The 15891-nt window shown below is 44.3% G+C and overlaps 1 protein-coding gene across 4 annotated transcripts; it reads left to right on the forward strand.

The window, feature by feature from the left end:
• Window positions 1-285: 285 nt before the first annotated feature.
• On the forward strand, window positions 286-15662 carry enc3 (ectodermal-neural cortex 3). Of its 4 annotated transcripts, none has more exons than XM_014123637.2 (3): window positions 286-574; window positions 3486-5301; window positions 14440-15662. In XM_014123637.2, the coding sequence occupies exons 1-2, from the start codon at window positions 528-530 to the stop codon at window positions 5260-5262; spliced, it is 1824 nt and encodes a 607-aa protein (XP_013979112.1). In that variant the 5' UTR covers window positions 286-527; the 3' UTR covers window positions 5263-5301; window positions 14440-15662. The 4 variants fall into 4 exon arrangements, with proteins under 4 accessions (XP_013979112.1, XP_013979113.1, XP_013979114.1 ...); XM_014123638.2 differs by having other exon boundaries at window positions 14443-15662; XM_014123639.2 differs by lacking the exon at window positions 14440-15662 and adding an exon at window positions 9946-10265.
• Window positions 15663-15891: the final 229 nt, after the last annotated feature.

Raw genomic sequence — 15891 nt, forward strand, 5'->3', positions numbered from 1 at the left:
AGTGTATAGCAAACCCTTATAAAACTGTTTCATTAGAGAAATCATATATGTTGAATAAACAACGATAAAACAGCTTGACTAAGTATTGGTAATGTTTTCTATCAATATCTATCACAAAATGTATATGTAATTGCCTAGTTACATAAAGGTTAAATAAATACAAATTATTTTAGAAAATAGCAGCATATTAATCTATTATTCAATTGTCCAAATTGTCAAGGGCGAAAATCTCAAACTTTCGTCTCTGCTGTGAATGGACGAGAGCATGCATAGAGATGAGTAGGAGGGGCATGTGGAGCTGTAACTTGGGCTTCGTTACAGCTGGGGATATTGTCTACAACGCAGACGCACTGTCAACAACTTTACAAACGCTTACATTTAGTGTGTACTAAAAACACAAAGAAATATAACAGATGGGTTACCAGTGTTCCATCTTTCTAGGAGAAACATCGTCTGAACTTCGTTATTTAGAAAGCTATTTCGTGAACTAATACATCAAACTCACGAAGAAGTTGGGTGCCCATTGCATGGTGTTTTGGTCGGATATTCCTGCATTGCTCCAAGACGATTTTAGGTAAGGATTTGTTTCGATCACAGAGATACGTTCTTGTTTGACACTTCTTGTACTTTCCGAAACATAACTAGCTGCTTGTAACATCCGATCCGTTGATCCGGAGCTTGTAATAGTAGCCGTGTATGTTTGCCAGGCTGATCTAAGTTCAGAAGAAGCTGAACGCATGCTGGACATGGTTTACATTTAAAGACTGTCTTTGGCGGCTACTAATAAGTATGCACAAAAGACTGCACAAAACCAATGGGATTTCACTCTGTCGTGTTGGAGTCCTTGCTCCTCGGAAGTTTGGTTAAGCACAATGTTTGTATTTTTTCTTAACCTTTTTATTCTTGGCCCTTATTCTATTAATGTATTGATTTGCAGGTGTTTTGGGGACATTAATAAGCCTCATGAAATGTGAATATTTCATTTTTTTTTTTTTTAAATAGTTCCCTCTGCCCGTCAAGCAATTAAATGTTTTCTGAAATAACTACAATTAATTGTATATAATTTGTTGAAGAAAGCCAACATTCAATTCAGAATCACTGAATATCAAACAATATTATGAATGAATCTTAAAAAAAAAAAAAGTTAGCTAATTTGCTTTTAGTGTTGGACAATTTGTAGCCTGAAGGTGATGTTCTGTAAGGTGTTGGGTTTTCCACAGGGGGTTGAATGCGTTGCCTGTGGCACCGTTTAATATGAGCTGGCTACGGAGGGAACAGTCATGGGAGGTTAGCGCCGTGATTCATAGGCGTAAAGTGCTGATAAAAGCCAGGAAAGGGATGTCCACACCCAGGTAGCATACTTATTCACCTCATCTGGTTTTATGTAATGTAACTAGGTATTTAATGAGGATTAAATTCTATTTTTATTCATTAGTCAGTAATTAATTGATTACTGGTAGATTTGACAGATGATTTTTTTGATTCCCTTGTTGCCAGTGTGTAAACACAAACCTTATCATGTATCCTTTCATCTTCCAAGTCCAGAGTTCATTTCCGGATCCATCCTAGTGATAAGAGATAATGGCTTTATAGACTAATGACATTTAGTGGCCAGGCTTGTATTTATTCAGAATGGGAGTGTCAGGGTTACATTTTAATGTTTGCTTTAACATCTATGCTGGCAGGGTAAGGGCTTCTTTACACTACTTTGACAACACAAACTAGGTCCAATAATACACTTTTGGACAACCTGACCAAATTCACATTAACGTACATGTGTGTTTATAGATCTGTCATTCTCATTCATAGCAAGTATAAGAAGCAGATCTGTTCTATGTACGCTATTTCTATACTTAAGTTACGTTTAAAAAAATAAATAGTTTTAGATGGTACAATGATTATCTAAACTATACTTTATTGTTTTGTAGCAAACTGAAAATAGGAATACTTAGAATTTTAGTAACCAGGAAATTGCCGAGAGATATCTCCCTAGTGTATCTCTAAAATATCTGTTAAAGAGAGATCTACCACATCCCCTCTGAGTGTTAGTGTAAAGACAAGGCCACGCCTCGCCCCTTCCAGAAAGCTCTTTTTAAAAACGACGGATCCGGAACACGTTCTGCACACGTTATTTTACGCCTTCGTAGCTGTTGCTCCCCCCTTAACGTTTATCTTTACGCACCTTCTTTTTAACCACCATGATGTAGCCAATGTCTCTGCCTCAAATTTCTTAACAGCTTAAATAAAATACAACATTTTGGCGATTTGAACGAACAATCCAAAACGTATATTATGAAGGCTATAACTTTGTCTGTCTGTTTTAACTGATATTGTAGTTGCACAACCCAGTCCCCTAGTTTGGACACGTTTTCTGATGCATGTTAATCTTTTTATAGTTGCTGCCATATCTTCCTATATCATTCCTGGAAGAAGAATTAAAAAAAAACACGACTTGTCTGCCTACTGCGCATCTTATCCAATGTTTGCAATGATGATGATGGAAAAAGTCATGTACAATCGCCAATTAGACTGCGCGTCTGTCTTGCATGTAGCCTACTCCCCTCCGGAAAAAAGAAAGAACATGACTTCGCGCTTGTGCTTAAAAGCCTAGTGAGGTGACGCAATAGTAAGAACAGTTTGTAGTCTTCACCAGTGACCAGACAAAGGCGATCAAGGTAGGCGGAAGTGGAGCACTCAGCATATCAGCAGTGGTGGAAAAAGTACCCAATTGTCATACTTGAGTAAAAGTAAAGATACCTTCATTAAAAATTACTAAAGTGAAAGTCACCCAGTAAAAAACGACTTGAGTAAAGGTATTTGGTTTTAAATCTACTTAAGTATCAACAGTAAATGTAATTGCTAAAATATATTTAAGTATCAAAAGTAAAAGTCTAAATCATTTCAAATTCCTTATGTTAAACAAACCAGATTGCACAATTTTTCTGGTTTTTAAAATGTACATATAGCCAGGGGCACACTCCAACATGTACAAACCAAGCATTTGTGTTTAGTGAGTCTTCCAGATCAGAGGCAGTAGGGATGACCAGGCATGTTCTCTTGATAAGTGTGTGAGTTGGACCATTTTTCTGTTCTGCTCAGCATTCAAAATGTAACGAGTACTTTTGGATGTCAGGGAAAATGTAAAAAGTAAATAATTTTATTTAGGAATGTAGTGGAGTGAAAGTTGTTCAAAATATAAATAATGAAGTGCTCACACATGAAACGGGAATGTGGCTTTGGCCACACCACATCCCAAGGCTAGTGTAAACAGAAGTTGCAAATCTGATGTTGAAGAGCGATAGATCTCACTAGACATATTTTAGTAATGTAAATGTCCCTAATAAGTCTGTAAAGAGAGCGGAACATATTTTCATATCCAAGACCATGTCAAGCCTGTAAAGCTAAAGAAATTGATGCTTCATAATGACATTTTAGACCAATATATGTAGATATATTTACTAACATTTTGTTTGTTTGCCCTCCAGGTCCAAGATGTCTGTGAGCAACCACGAAAACAGGAAGTCCCGCTCTAGCTCTGGCTCCATGAACATCCAGCTATTCCACAAGACGTCTCATGCAGACAGCCTCCTGACCCAGCTCAACCTGCTCCGTAAGCGAAGAGTCTTCACTGATGTGGTCCTGAGGGCCGGGAACCGTGTCTTCCCTTGCCACCGTGCAGTGCTGGCCTCCTGCAGCCGCTACTTTGAGGCCATGTTTAGCGGAGGCCTGAGGGAGAGCCGCGATGCCGAGGTCAACTTCCACGACTCGCTGCACCCAGAGGTGCTGGAGTTGCTGTTAGACTATGCCTACTCGGCCCGCGTCATCATCAACGAGGAGAACGCAGAGTCCCTTCTGGAGGCCGGGGACATGCTCCAGTTTCACGACATCCGAGACGCCTGCTCTGAGTTCCTAGAGAAAAACCTGGCACCGTCCAACTGCCTGGGCATGATGCTGCTGTCAGACGCCCACCAGTGCCAGCGGCTCTACGAGCTCTCCTGGAGGATGTGCCTGGCCAATTTCGCCACCCTCAACAGGACGGAGGACTTCCTTAGTCTCCCTAAAGACAAGGTTCAGGAGCTTGTGTTCAGCGAGGAACTGGAGGTGGAGGATGAGAGCCTGGTGTACGAGGCTGTGATAGACTGGGTAAAGGCGGACATAGAGAGGAGGCTGGGTGACCTGCCGGAGCTGCTGCGCTGTGTTCGCCTGGCCCTGCTGCCCGAGACATACCTGCTGAAGAACGTGGCCTCTGAGGAGCTGGTGATGGGACACAAAGTGGGCCGGGAGATCGTGGAAGATGCAGTGCGATGTAAGATGAGGATCCTCCAGAACGACGGCATTGTGACGGGGTTCTGTGCCAGGCCCAGGAAGGTCAGCCAGGCCCTGCTTCTCCTGGGAGGTCAGACCTTCATGTGTGACAAGGTGTACATGATCGACAACAAGACCAAGGAGATCACCCCCAAAACGGACATCCCCAGCCCTCGTAAGGAGTGCAGCGCCTGTGCCATTGGCTGCAAGGTCTACGTGACTGGGGGGAGGGGCTCTGAGAACGGGGCCTCCAAAGACATGTGGGTCTACGATACCCTGCATGATGAGTGGTCTAAAGCCGCGCCCATGCTGGTGGCCAGGTTCGGACACGGGACAGCTGAGCTTGACCACATCCTGTACGTTGTAGGTGGACACACCTCTCTGGCCGGCTCCTTCCCAGCCTCTCCGTCAGTCTCTCTCAAACAGGTGGAGCAGTATGACCCACAGACCAACAAGTGGATCCTTGTAGCTCCTCTCAGAGAGGGGGTTAGCAATGCTGCAGTGGTGGGGGCCAAGAACAAGCTGTTTGTCTTCGGGGGCACCAGCGTCAACCGAGATAAGTTTCCCAAGGTGCAGTGCTTCGACCCGGTCCAGAACAGGTGGACGGTGCCTGCTTCCTGCCCTCAGCTCTGGCGCTACACGGCGGCGGCTGGCGTAGGAAACCACGTTGTAGTGATCGGTGGAGACACAGAGTTCTCAGCCAGCTCGGCCTACCGCTTCAACAGTGAGACGTTCCAGTGGTCCAAGTTCGGGGATGTGATGGCCAAGAGGATCAGCTGTCACGCGGTGGCGTCGGGCAATCGGCTGTACGTGGTGGGGGGATACTTTGGGGCTCAGAGGTGCAAGACCCTGGACTGTTACGACCCCTCTACAGACTCATGGGATAGCGTGACCAGCGTGCCCTACTCGCTGATCCCCACAGCTTTCGTTAGCACCTGGAAGTACCTCTCAGCGTAGTGACGGGGCAACAGGAAGAAGTGGCTGTTAGGATCATTGGTGAGTTGCTTCTTCAAACACGTACAAAACATAACAGGTCACTCAGACCCAGGTTAAACTCTAAAAACAATGAGAATGGAAATTGCAGTGTCTCAAAGTCATTGGGGAGATGAATTGATAAACCATATTAAGAGGGCGGCACAGGCAAGGACATATCTTTTTAAAGAAACATGCAAATGAGGAGACGGTTTGTCTCTGCAGAGCTATTAAAGAGATTAATCACAGACAAAACAAATCCATGTGTTTCAAATCGAACTTCGGCAATGGAAACAAACTAATGAAAGAAAAAAAAAAGAATTGTTAACACATGCGTCCCTCTCTAGATCGACCCAAATCCTATAAATCTGGAGGACAGTGCGTAGGCGTGTAGGAAGAGGTCAAGTCACGTTGTTCCACTCTGGTCTCAGTCGATATTAAAGCATCGCTCTCCTTCATAGTTGTTCCCCTTTACTACACTATGGCCTTAATACAAATAGTTGACTGGATTTATATAGCTTTCCAGGTGCTCGAGGACTTTACAACACTTTCGGTCGGGCGAGATCAGTCATTTGTCCTCTTGTCAGTCCAGTATCAGTGACCCCAGGCACAGGTGGACATCAGAAAGGACCGACAAACAGTTTCAGTCCTCTGTTGTCATGGTTGTCATGGTTGCCGATGATTACAGCGTTATCTAATCGGGGCCTCTGGCTGGGTGTTGGATGATAAACATGGAGAAGTCGGTAGTTTATGGAGCAGTAGGAAATAGGAATGTCAGTCTGGCAGTAATTACAGACACACAGAGCCGCTCCATGTTGCTCTAGCCCTCAATCACTTTCAGCACAGGAGCAAGACAGAGTTTTGGCCAGTGCTTTCAATACACTGCAGTCCCTTGGTGAGGAGTGTGCAATATCTGTGAGCTGGTCCCAGGCCTCAGGCTCTATCCTCTAGATCCTAGGATGTGGCAACAGGGGCGTCAATTTGGTATGGCAGTCGCAACCACAATTTACACTGAACAGAAACATAAATGCAACATGTAAGGTGTGTTGGTCGCATATTTCACAAGTTGAAATAAAAGATACCAGGAATGTTCCGTACGCACAAAAAGCTTTTCTCTAAAATCTGGTGCACTAATTTGTTTACATCCCTGTTTGTGAGCATTTCTTCTTTGCCAAGATAATCCATTCACGTGACAGGTGTGGCATATCAAGAAGCTGATTAAACAACATGATCATTACACAGGTGCATCATCTTGTGCTGGGTACAGTAAAAGGCCACTCTAAAATGTGCAGTTTTGTCTCACAACACAATGCCACTGATGTAGCAAGTTTTTGGCGCATGCAATTGGCGTGCTGACTGCAGGAATGTCCACCAGAGCTGTTGCCAGATAATTTAAGGTTAATTTCTCTACCATAAGCCGGCTCCAACGTCATTTTAGAGAATTTGGCAGTATTCCAACGGGACGGGATCGTCAGAGACCAGACAGCAGATGAAGAATTTTTGCATGCTCGTTGTCCTCACAAGGGTCTTAACCTGACTGCAGTTTGGCGTCGTAACCAATTTAAAAAATATTTATTATTAAAAAATAAAAAAAATCTGTTCAAATGCTCACCTTCGATGGCCCCTGGCATGCTAGGTAAGTGTGCTCTTCATGGAATAATCCCAGTTTCAACTGGGCCGGGCTGATGACAGCGTGTATGGCGGTTTGCTGATGTCAACGTTGTGAACAGAGTACCCCATGGTGGCAGTGGGGTTATGGTATGGGCAGACATAAGCTTTTATCGATGGCAATTTGAATGCACAGAGATCCTGAGGCCCATTGTTGTGCCATTCATCCATCACCTCACGGTTCAGCATTATAATGCACGGCCTCATGTCGCAAAAATTGGTACACAATTCCTGGAAGCTGAAAATGTCCCAGTTCTTCCATGGCCTGCATACTCACCAGACATGTCACCAATGAGCATGTTTGGGATGCTCTGCATCGATGTGTAATACTGCGTGTTCCAGTTCCCGCCAATATCCAGCAACTTCGCACTGCCATTGAAGAAGAGTGGGACAATATTCCACAGGCCACAGTCAACAGCCTGATCAACTCTATGCGAAGGAGATGTGTCACGCTGCATGAGGCAAATGGTGGTCACACCAGATACTGACTGGCTTTCTGATCCACCCCCTACCACTTTTTATTTTTATTTTTAAGGTATCTGTGACCAACAGATGCATATCTGTATTCCAAGTCATGTGAAATCCATAGATTAGGGCTTAATTAATTTATTTCAAATGACTGATTTCTTTTATATGAACTGTAACTCAGTAAAATTGTTAATTTTAGCATGTTCCGTTTTATATTTTCAGTGTAAAATGCGCTACTAAAATCATTCCAATCCTGATTTAAAAGGCAAATGCAGTTTAGCGGTATTGGCAGGCTGATTTGAGGACCATGTGGACGACCTAGGAGCGGGAGGGAAGGATGTTTGAATGGCTGGCTGGCTTTATCGATGCCGCGAACAGCTCAACTTTATCTTAAAACAGTGCAGAGGTAAAGATGGCTGTAGGTAACTATTGTTTTGACTTGACATGAAACTAAACTGGGAGGATGACTGGCAGTAGGATGACAAGTCCTCAACTGGCAGCTTCATTAAATAGTACTCGCAAAACACCAGTCTCAACATCAACAGTGAAGAGGTGACTCTGGGATGCTGTCTGTTTTTGCCCATCTTAATCTTTGATATGGCTAAGATGTTTTTTTTTCTTTTCTTTGCAACTCTGCCTAGAAGGCCAGCATCCTGGAGTCGCCTCTTCACTGTTGATGTTGCGACTGGTGTTTTGCAGGTACTATTTAATGAAGCTGCCAGTTGACGACTTGTGAGGCGTCTGTTTCTCAAACTAGACACTCTAATGTACTTGTCCTCTTGCTCAGTTGTGCACCGGGGCCTCCCACTCTTTCTATTCTGGTTAGAGACAGTTTGCGCTGTTCTGTGAAGGGAGTAGTACACAGCGTTGTACGAGAAATTCAGTTTCTTGGCAATTTCTCGCACGGAATAGCCTTCATTTCTCAGAACAAGAATATACTGACGAGTTTCAGAAGAAAGGTCTTTGTTTCTGGCCATTTTGAGCCTGTAATCGAACCCACAGATGTTGATGCTCCAGATACTCAACTAGTCTAAAGAAGGCCAGTTTTATTGCTTCTTTAATCAGCACAACAATTTTCAGCTGTGCTAACATAATAGTAGAAGCGTTTTCCAATGATCAATCAGCCTTTTAAAATGATGAACTTCGATTAGCTAACATAACGTGCCATTGGAACACAGAAGTGATGGTTGCTGATAATGGGCCTCTGTACGCCTATGTAGATATTCCATAAAAAATCTGCCGTTTCCAGCTACAATAGTCATTTACAACATTAACAATGTCTACACTGTATTTCTGATCAATTTGAGGTTATTCTAATGGACAAAATTTGCTTTTCTTTAAAAAAACAAGGACATTTCTAAGTGACTCAACTTTTGAACACGTGTGTGTGTGTGTGTGTGTGTGTGCGCGCACACCTCATGTTGGTGGCACTTTAATTGGGAAGGATGGGCTCGTGGTAACGGGTGGAATAGAATTAAAAATATGTTTCTCCCAAGGCTGTCAACTTTCAACCAGGGTAGAAAAAAACCATGGGTTTTTCTCTCCCTCGTGTTGACAACACTCCAGTTGGCTGCTAGAGAGTTCACTACAAATTTGTTGTAAAAACATTTTGGGGGTTTGACTGCTCTGAGGGTTGATCACTTACATCTCGTAGTCTTGACTCTCAGTTGTAAAGTACAATTTTTTTTAGCTTGTAGCTAGCTGGCTGTTTTGGATTCAAATAATGCAGCCTGGGTTTTATGGTTTCATCGGTCAGGATTTTTTATTTATTTTTTAAATACTGCATGTTGCGTCCAGAGATGGCAGAAGAGGCTCAGGGACTGTTCTTAAAGGTCAACTTTGGGCAAAAAAAGTGTCTTTTAAACGGTGTAACTGATCAATGCACCATCATACCAGGTCATTTTAACGCTTTTAAAACAAAAGAAAAATGGATGAATACGTTTTTTGTTTTTCTACAGAAGGGCCATTTCTTACCGCTCTCTACAGCTTCTGTTCAAAAACAAATCCTGTGAAATGACATTCAACACTTACTGGCTCGCTCCAACTGGCTGGCTGGCTCGCTCCAACTGGCTGGCTGGCTCGCTCCAACTGGCTGGCTGGCTCGCTCCAACTGGCTGGCTGGCTCGCTCCAACTGGCTGGCTGGCTCGCTCCAACTGGCTGGCTCCAACTGGCTGGCTGGCTCGCTCCAACTGGCTGGCTGGCTCGCTCCAACTGGCTGGCTGGCTCGCTCCAACTGGCTGGCTGGCTCGCTCCAACTGGCTGGCTGGCTCGCTCCAACTGGCTCGCTCCAACTGGCTCGCTCCAACTGGCTCGCTCCAACTGGCTCGCTCCAACTGGCTCGCTCCAACTGGCTGGCTGGCTGGCTGGCTCGCTCCAACTGGCTACGTCGGTGACCAGAATGACACATCGATGAAACACCAAAGGCCCACCCCATTTCTGTTAGAGAAAGAGGCAGAGTTTGAGCACGAAAAAAGTTCCAAGTCAACGTTTAACCACTGCTAAAATGTGGTGGCTGTTTGTGCGCTTTTCAGCAGCCGTGACGTCACACAGGTGGGCGCTGCATGTTCGGCAATGGAGGACCAGTAGCTACAGAGGAGCGGGTCCTATGGAGGAACTGACCGCCAGAGAAGCGCTCTGGGTCAATTTGTCACACTGCTTCTCTCTGGCTGTACCATCGATGCTTCCTCCGCTGAAGCTACAAGGCCTTTCCAATCCAAACTGTCTCAACTCCCAGCCTTTCATCTGGAGACGTTCCATCTCAATTTTAAATGTTTTATTTGTTTAGCTTTTTATGCGCTTTGAGATGTATAATGCTTTTCATAACAGAAAATAAAAGTGAAAATTATTATTACTGTGTTTTACATGTTTATGAAACCACCCTGTCTTCCACTCATACTACAAACACACACCACCCTTTTCCTTCTAATTCTAGAGGAGTAAAGGTGTGGCTTTCAGCTCCATTGGTAATGATTTGGGGTGGGGAGATTTGAGTTGTCTTGGCGGTTTCTTCTAGTGTAATGATCAGCTAGTTTTCAGTTGTCTTCTCTCCAGATGGGTCTGACCACAGATTCAGGATAAAATCCATTCACTCACTGTTGATGCAAAAAATATTTTTGACTGTAAACACTTGTATTATGGTTTGTCGTAGACTACTAGTCTAGACAAGAAACAATCTGTTTTATTGAAGAGCAGAGGTCTAACTTTAGATTGTTGAGTGAGCTCCATTTCTCACACATGGCAGCAGGAACACAAACAATTACACCAGTAATATTACGGCAGGATACCAGTGCAACAGTTTTAACACATTGAAACAAAATGGATACAGCTAAAAACTGTATGAAAGGGAAAAGAATAGGTAAACCTCAAGACTCAAACAGAAACCCCTCCTGGATTCACCCCAGAAGGATGGGTTAGGAAGATGAGTAAATGAGACTGCCTAAACCATCTCTAAACTGGAACAACCATTTCAGTAACGGGTGAGATAAGATAAACAGATTGGAATAGTTTAGAAAAACAAATGTTATTTTATCTTTGTATTGCATAAGATTAATGCAAAAACACAGATTTTGAAACTGCAATAGAGCATGCTGGAAAATATGATGATGGGTGTGGTTTTGAGTTTTTATTCTACACAGTAAGAATCACACTCAACCCTTATTCTACACCACTGAGTGTTAATTTCACTCATTGCAGAGTTAATTGAACTATTTTAGAGTAAAAGAATAGGAACTCTGCTGTAATGACATTATTTCCTGTGGATTTGTTCTGTTTTCCTTTTGCTTGTATAGCACCCTAGAGTAGTTAATCATGAGTTGAGGGAGTTGGGTCTTAGCTGACATATGTTGGAGGGGGGGGGTGTATCCTAGCTTAGCCCCAACACTGTGCTGGTGTAGGACTACAGGCAGACAGAATGTAACCGGAGATCTGAGCACAAAGTTCAACGAGGTCTCCTCGGACACCCAACAGTCCTAGCAATGGCTGTTTGTTCTCACCCCCCCTCTCCTGTCTCCCCTCTTCTTTCTCTGCCCCCCCCCTCACAAACATCCCAGAAACAGAGGCCCATTTTAACTGTTCCAACTGAAACCTGAGGCGGTGGGCGGCTCTGTGATGGGGCACACCTGGGCAGGGTCATAGGCCAGTGGGCAGGCTTCAGTGGGCCTCCCCAGACTGCTGTTTTTAAAGAAGGGGCCGAGGATGGATGGATGGATGGATGGATGGAAGGGAGGAGAGAGGCCCACTGCCGCCGCTCAATACTAATGTTTTATTAAAGACCACCAGGAACGCTCTCTGAATGAACCTTTTTATAATGGCGTCTGTGTTCAGCATCCCCCCCCCCCCTCCCTCCTCGAGAGAGCGAGGGAGAGACTGGGTGAACTCGGGGCACGTGCCCCCACTCAGTCTTGAGTCTCCAGAGTAATCAATCTGTCACGTTTATGGCCCTTGGCGCAGCATCATTTGCATAAAACGAATAGGGTTTTTATTGGCCTTTTCTCCATGGTGCGGAATACAAAGGGAGAAGGTGCTTAAAATGGCCGACTTAATCTTCAGACTATAATTTGATGATCACTTTAAAACAGATGAGTCGGCAGCGCTGTAGGGCTTCTTCAAACGCTTGCAGCCGGTAATTAGTCAGAGTTATTACACTGTGTATCATTGAAGGGGGTCTTGGTCTGTAACAGCTGTATTCTCTGTCCAACTGTTTAGTCTCGATCCAGTGTCTGCTAGGAACAATGTTTTATGTTAGAATTTGTCAGGCACAACTTCTGGTAAGACAATGCTCCTTTGCATTAGTATGCTGTCTGGCTGTTAGCCCACGGACAGAGCTGGGCTGTTAGCCCACGGACAGAGCTGGGCTGTTAGCCCACGGACAGAGCTGGGCTGTTAGCCCACGGACAGAGCTGGGCTGTTAGCCCACGGACAGAGCTGGGGGGGGTCTAATGAGCAGATGTTTTCAAGGGAAAGGGACGCTTTGCGAAACTGAAATTAGCCACTTGATTACTTCAGTTTGACGCAGCGGGTGTCCGTTGGATTTATGTGACTTTTATGACTGGGTGTGTAGCCTTTGATGCATTTCTTATCATTAAACACGCGCTTGTTCTGGAGATTTCCTTGTAGCTAACAATGATTAAACATAGAAACCAAGGAACTGGGCAGAGCCAATCAGGTGGCAACTCATCAGAGACAGAGCGACGATGGGCCATGGTCCAGTGCATTGTGGGGTAGCAGTATTGACTCCGGGTTGGTAGAGGCTGCAGGGTTTTGGTGAAAATACGTAATTCTGCCCAGGACTGGAACTACAGTCAACTCCTGATTTTGTGTACACTCAGGCCAAGGCCAAAAGTAGTGTACACTATATAGAGAAAAGGGTGCAGACTCTCTGGCTTACTGTCTGTAGTGGACTAACCAGACTCACTGGTATAGGCTGGTGTTAGGAAATGGGTGAAAGGCCAACCTGTGAGGTAACACAGAGGAGAGTTTATGGCTGTTTGACCTTTTACTAATATGAAGAAGAGACAGGCTGAGATGCACACAGACGAGCCTGTGTTGTCTGAGCCTGTCTGATGGTAGTAAAGGTGGTGATCGTTGATCTGAGGTTGTAGAGTTTACTTCACCTCATTGGGACCGAGTTGAGATTAGTTGCTTTGCAACGTGAATGCAGCTCAATGTGAAACCTGACTTTAAATAGAAAGATAACTATATTTAAAGGTGCTGTACTTGTGAAACAGTGATAGGGTGGCTGGTAGCAGGGGGGTAGTACTCCTGGTGGGGCTGGGTTTCGTCTTCCACCCTGGTGGTGGGGCTGGGTTTCGTCTTCCACCCTGGTGGATTTTTTTTTAATTTATTTTTTATTAAAAACAGCTGCAGGGATTGCCAGGACACCTACACAGTGACACACACAAACACTCGCTGCAGTGGTGTTATTAGCATATTAGTCAACATAAACAAAACAGTTTTTACATGTATTGTGTAATATGTATGCACTATAGTATGAGAGCAGCAGCCGCTCTCTAGTACTCATGGTAAATAGGTACAGGCCTCAGTAGCTGTGATGTGAGAGTGCGGCCTCAGTAGCTGTGATGTGAGAGTGCGGCCTCAGTAGCTGTGATGTGAGAGTGCGGCCTCAGTAGCTGTGATGTGAGAGTGCGGCCTCAGTAGCTGTGATGTGAGAGTGCGGCCTCAGTAGCAGATACTGAGGAGACTCAGGCTCCTGCTGTATTACCAGGTTTCTGCTCCGAGGTGAGAGGATACCCAGGTTTCCGCTCCGCTCCGAGGTGCGAGCTCATTAAGCTGCCTTAAACTTCCCCCAGCAGTCTGTCTGCTGTAACCCACCATGCTTTGGTGTCTGTTAGGCATGCCTATACACACAAACACACAGCTCCCGCAGACGGAATAGTATTATTTCCCAAAATGCAATTCAGAACATGTAACTTTTATTTTTTTTCTTCAAATTAACTGTTTCATCTTAACAGCAGGGGAAGGAAATTAGATTCTAAAATATCTGGGGCCACAAAGAAAGATGGGAATAAGAGATTCCAGCTGCAGAACCCAGAGGAATCACCACAATGTACATATCTACAGCTGAACACATTTCTGGCTCCAGAGCTGACAAGCAGTACTTGTGTTGGTCTAGAATCATGACAAGCTTGAATGTGTATTGATTTATGCCAAAATTAGGGTTAAGGCATGAGGTATTTTATTTTGAAATCCCCCAAATGCATTTTATTTTTATTTGTAATAATATTACAGCAATACAAAAAAAAAAAAAGTAACGGGAACAACTCCTATCCTACATTTGTGGGGATTTCTCTCTGTCATAAAGCATGAATAATGATATGTTGATGAGCAGGATAAGACACTATACTGATGAGTTGTTTTAATGGTCCACACTGAAGTATCTGCATTCTCACTTCCTGTATATGAGCTATTGCTAGACATGTGGCAAGTGTTCACAGAAATGTGAATGATTGTCATGGACCAACTCAGAGTTCTTGGTATGCCTAACGCTTATCTTCTTTCTCTCTCAGCAGTGGTGTCTGGAATGCAGGCTTGTCTCCCTTCGGTGGCTGTGGAATGCAGTGGAGGTGTGAGGAGGGGTTGTCAACCCTGCCCTCCAGGCCTGCAGTCAGAAGAGAATCACATGTCCCCAGCTGCAGAGCAGTAGCGTGGCTAAACTGGGCCTAAGGTCGGGTGAGGAGAGGAGCGGCCTGTCCCTCCCAGCCCACCTCATCTGATGTTTCCTCTGCTGGTTAACTTTCCGTCTAGTTACTGGCTTGAGCTGTACCAGACCACGGGGAGGGGAAGAGGTATGCTGCAGGCTAAGGAATGCCAGGTTGGGACTGTGCTACAGAGGAAAATGGATGCCGTACTGCACATCCCTCTGAGTCCTGGGGCTCATAATGTGTTTATGACTGCTCCACTTCAGTCCTGCTAGACTGATTGTATGCTCTGATCATAGTGTCAGTCAAACAGAATCTGTTCTATTTTATTCTATTTCTACGTTTCAGAGACTCTTATCAACGCCAGATTGGCTGCAGCCGAGGAGAGGACTGATTGTGATGTCACTGCAAAGGAGCTGCCACATTGGTTCTCCTGCTCTGACAGAGAAGGGCATGGGGTCTGGTCCACTGGGGTCTGGTCCATTTGGCTCCTCCAAACACTGGGTTATTGACTGTGTTCCTCAAGTGGCATTTGTTGTCACTAGTTCAAACTCAAGGAGGCCTTGTCCACGTTAGTTAGGAGGGAGTTAATTTAGGGAAGTGAAGTGTATGATTTTGTGCATAGAACAATCTTCCTGTTTATTTTTAGACTTGGACTCGGACTTCCCTCAATTTTGGTCAAGTAAATTTGTATCTTCTTTCTCAACTTAAAACACACTGCAAGGAATGCGACTCATGGCTGAAGATACAATAATCACAATTTGACTAAATGTATGTTACGTGTCTCAGGGTTTTGTGTATTTGGGTTGCAACAGGGGCACATCCATTATTTTTGTTGTGTTTTCGGTTCTGTTTGTCCCTGGAAGTGGATGTATGGTTTAATGTTGAACTCTGTGAATGTACACATTGTCTCACTAACAGAACATTCATAGGATGGCTCAAATGCAAGAAGACCCAATTTAGGATCTGTCTTGAAGTTTAAACTCGTATCTACCTGAGGATGTCTTCACAGCCATGCTTTGACAAGTTTTCTTCACGTTCATTTGTCTACTGAAACATCTTTTATAAAAGTGACCCTTTTTTATCATGAATCAGATCTAAGTAGTATTATTTATGCCGGCCCATAATAGTTTGGCTTGTTGAGGTTTTTGAACAGTCTGTGATTTGCACAAAGAATTGTCTTTAATTTTGTATAGTTTTTTTTCTTCTCATTTTGACAGCAACCATTAATGTTTACATTTGAGTCATTTAGCAGACTCTGTTATCCAGAGTGACAGGAGCAATTAGGGGGAAGTGCCTTGCTCAAGGGCACATCGACAG

This window comes from Salmo salar, chromosome ssa10, assembly GCF_905237065.1.
Source record: "Salmo salar chromosome ssa10, Ssal_v3.1, whole genome shotgun sequence".
NCBI classification, from domain to species: domain Eukaryota; kingdom Metazoa; phylum Chordata; class Actinopteri; order Salmoniformes; family Salmonidae; genus Salmo; species Salmo salar.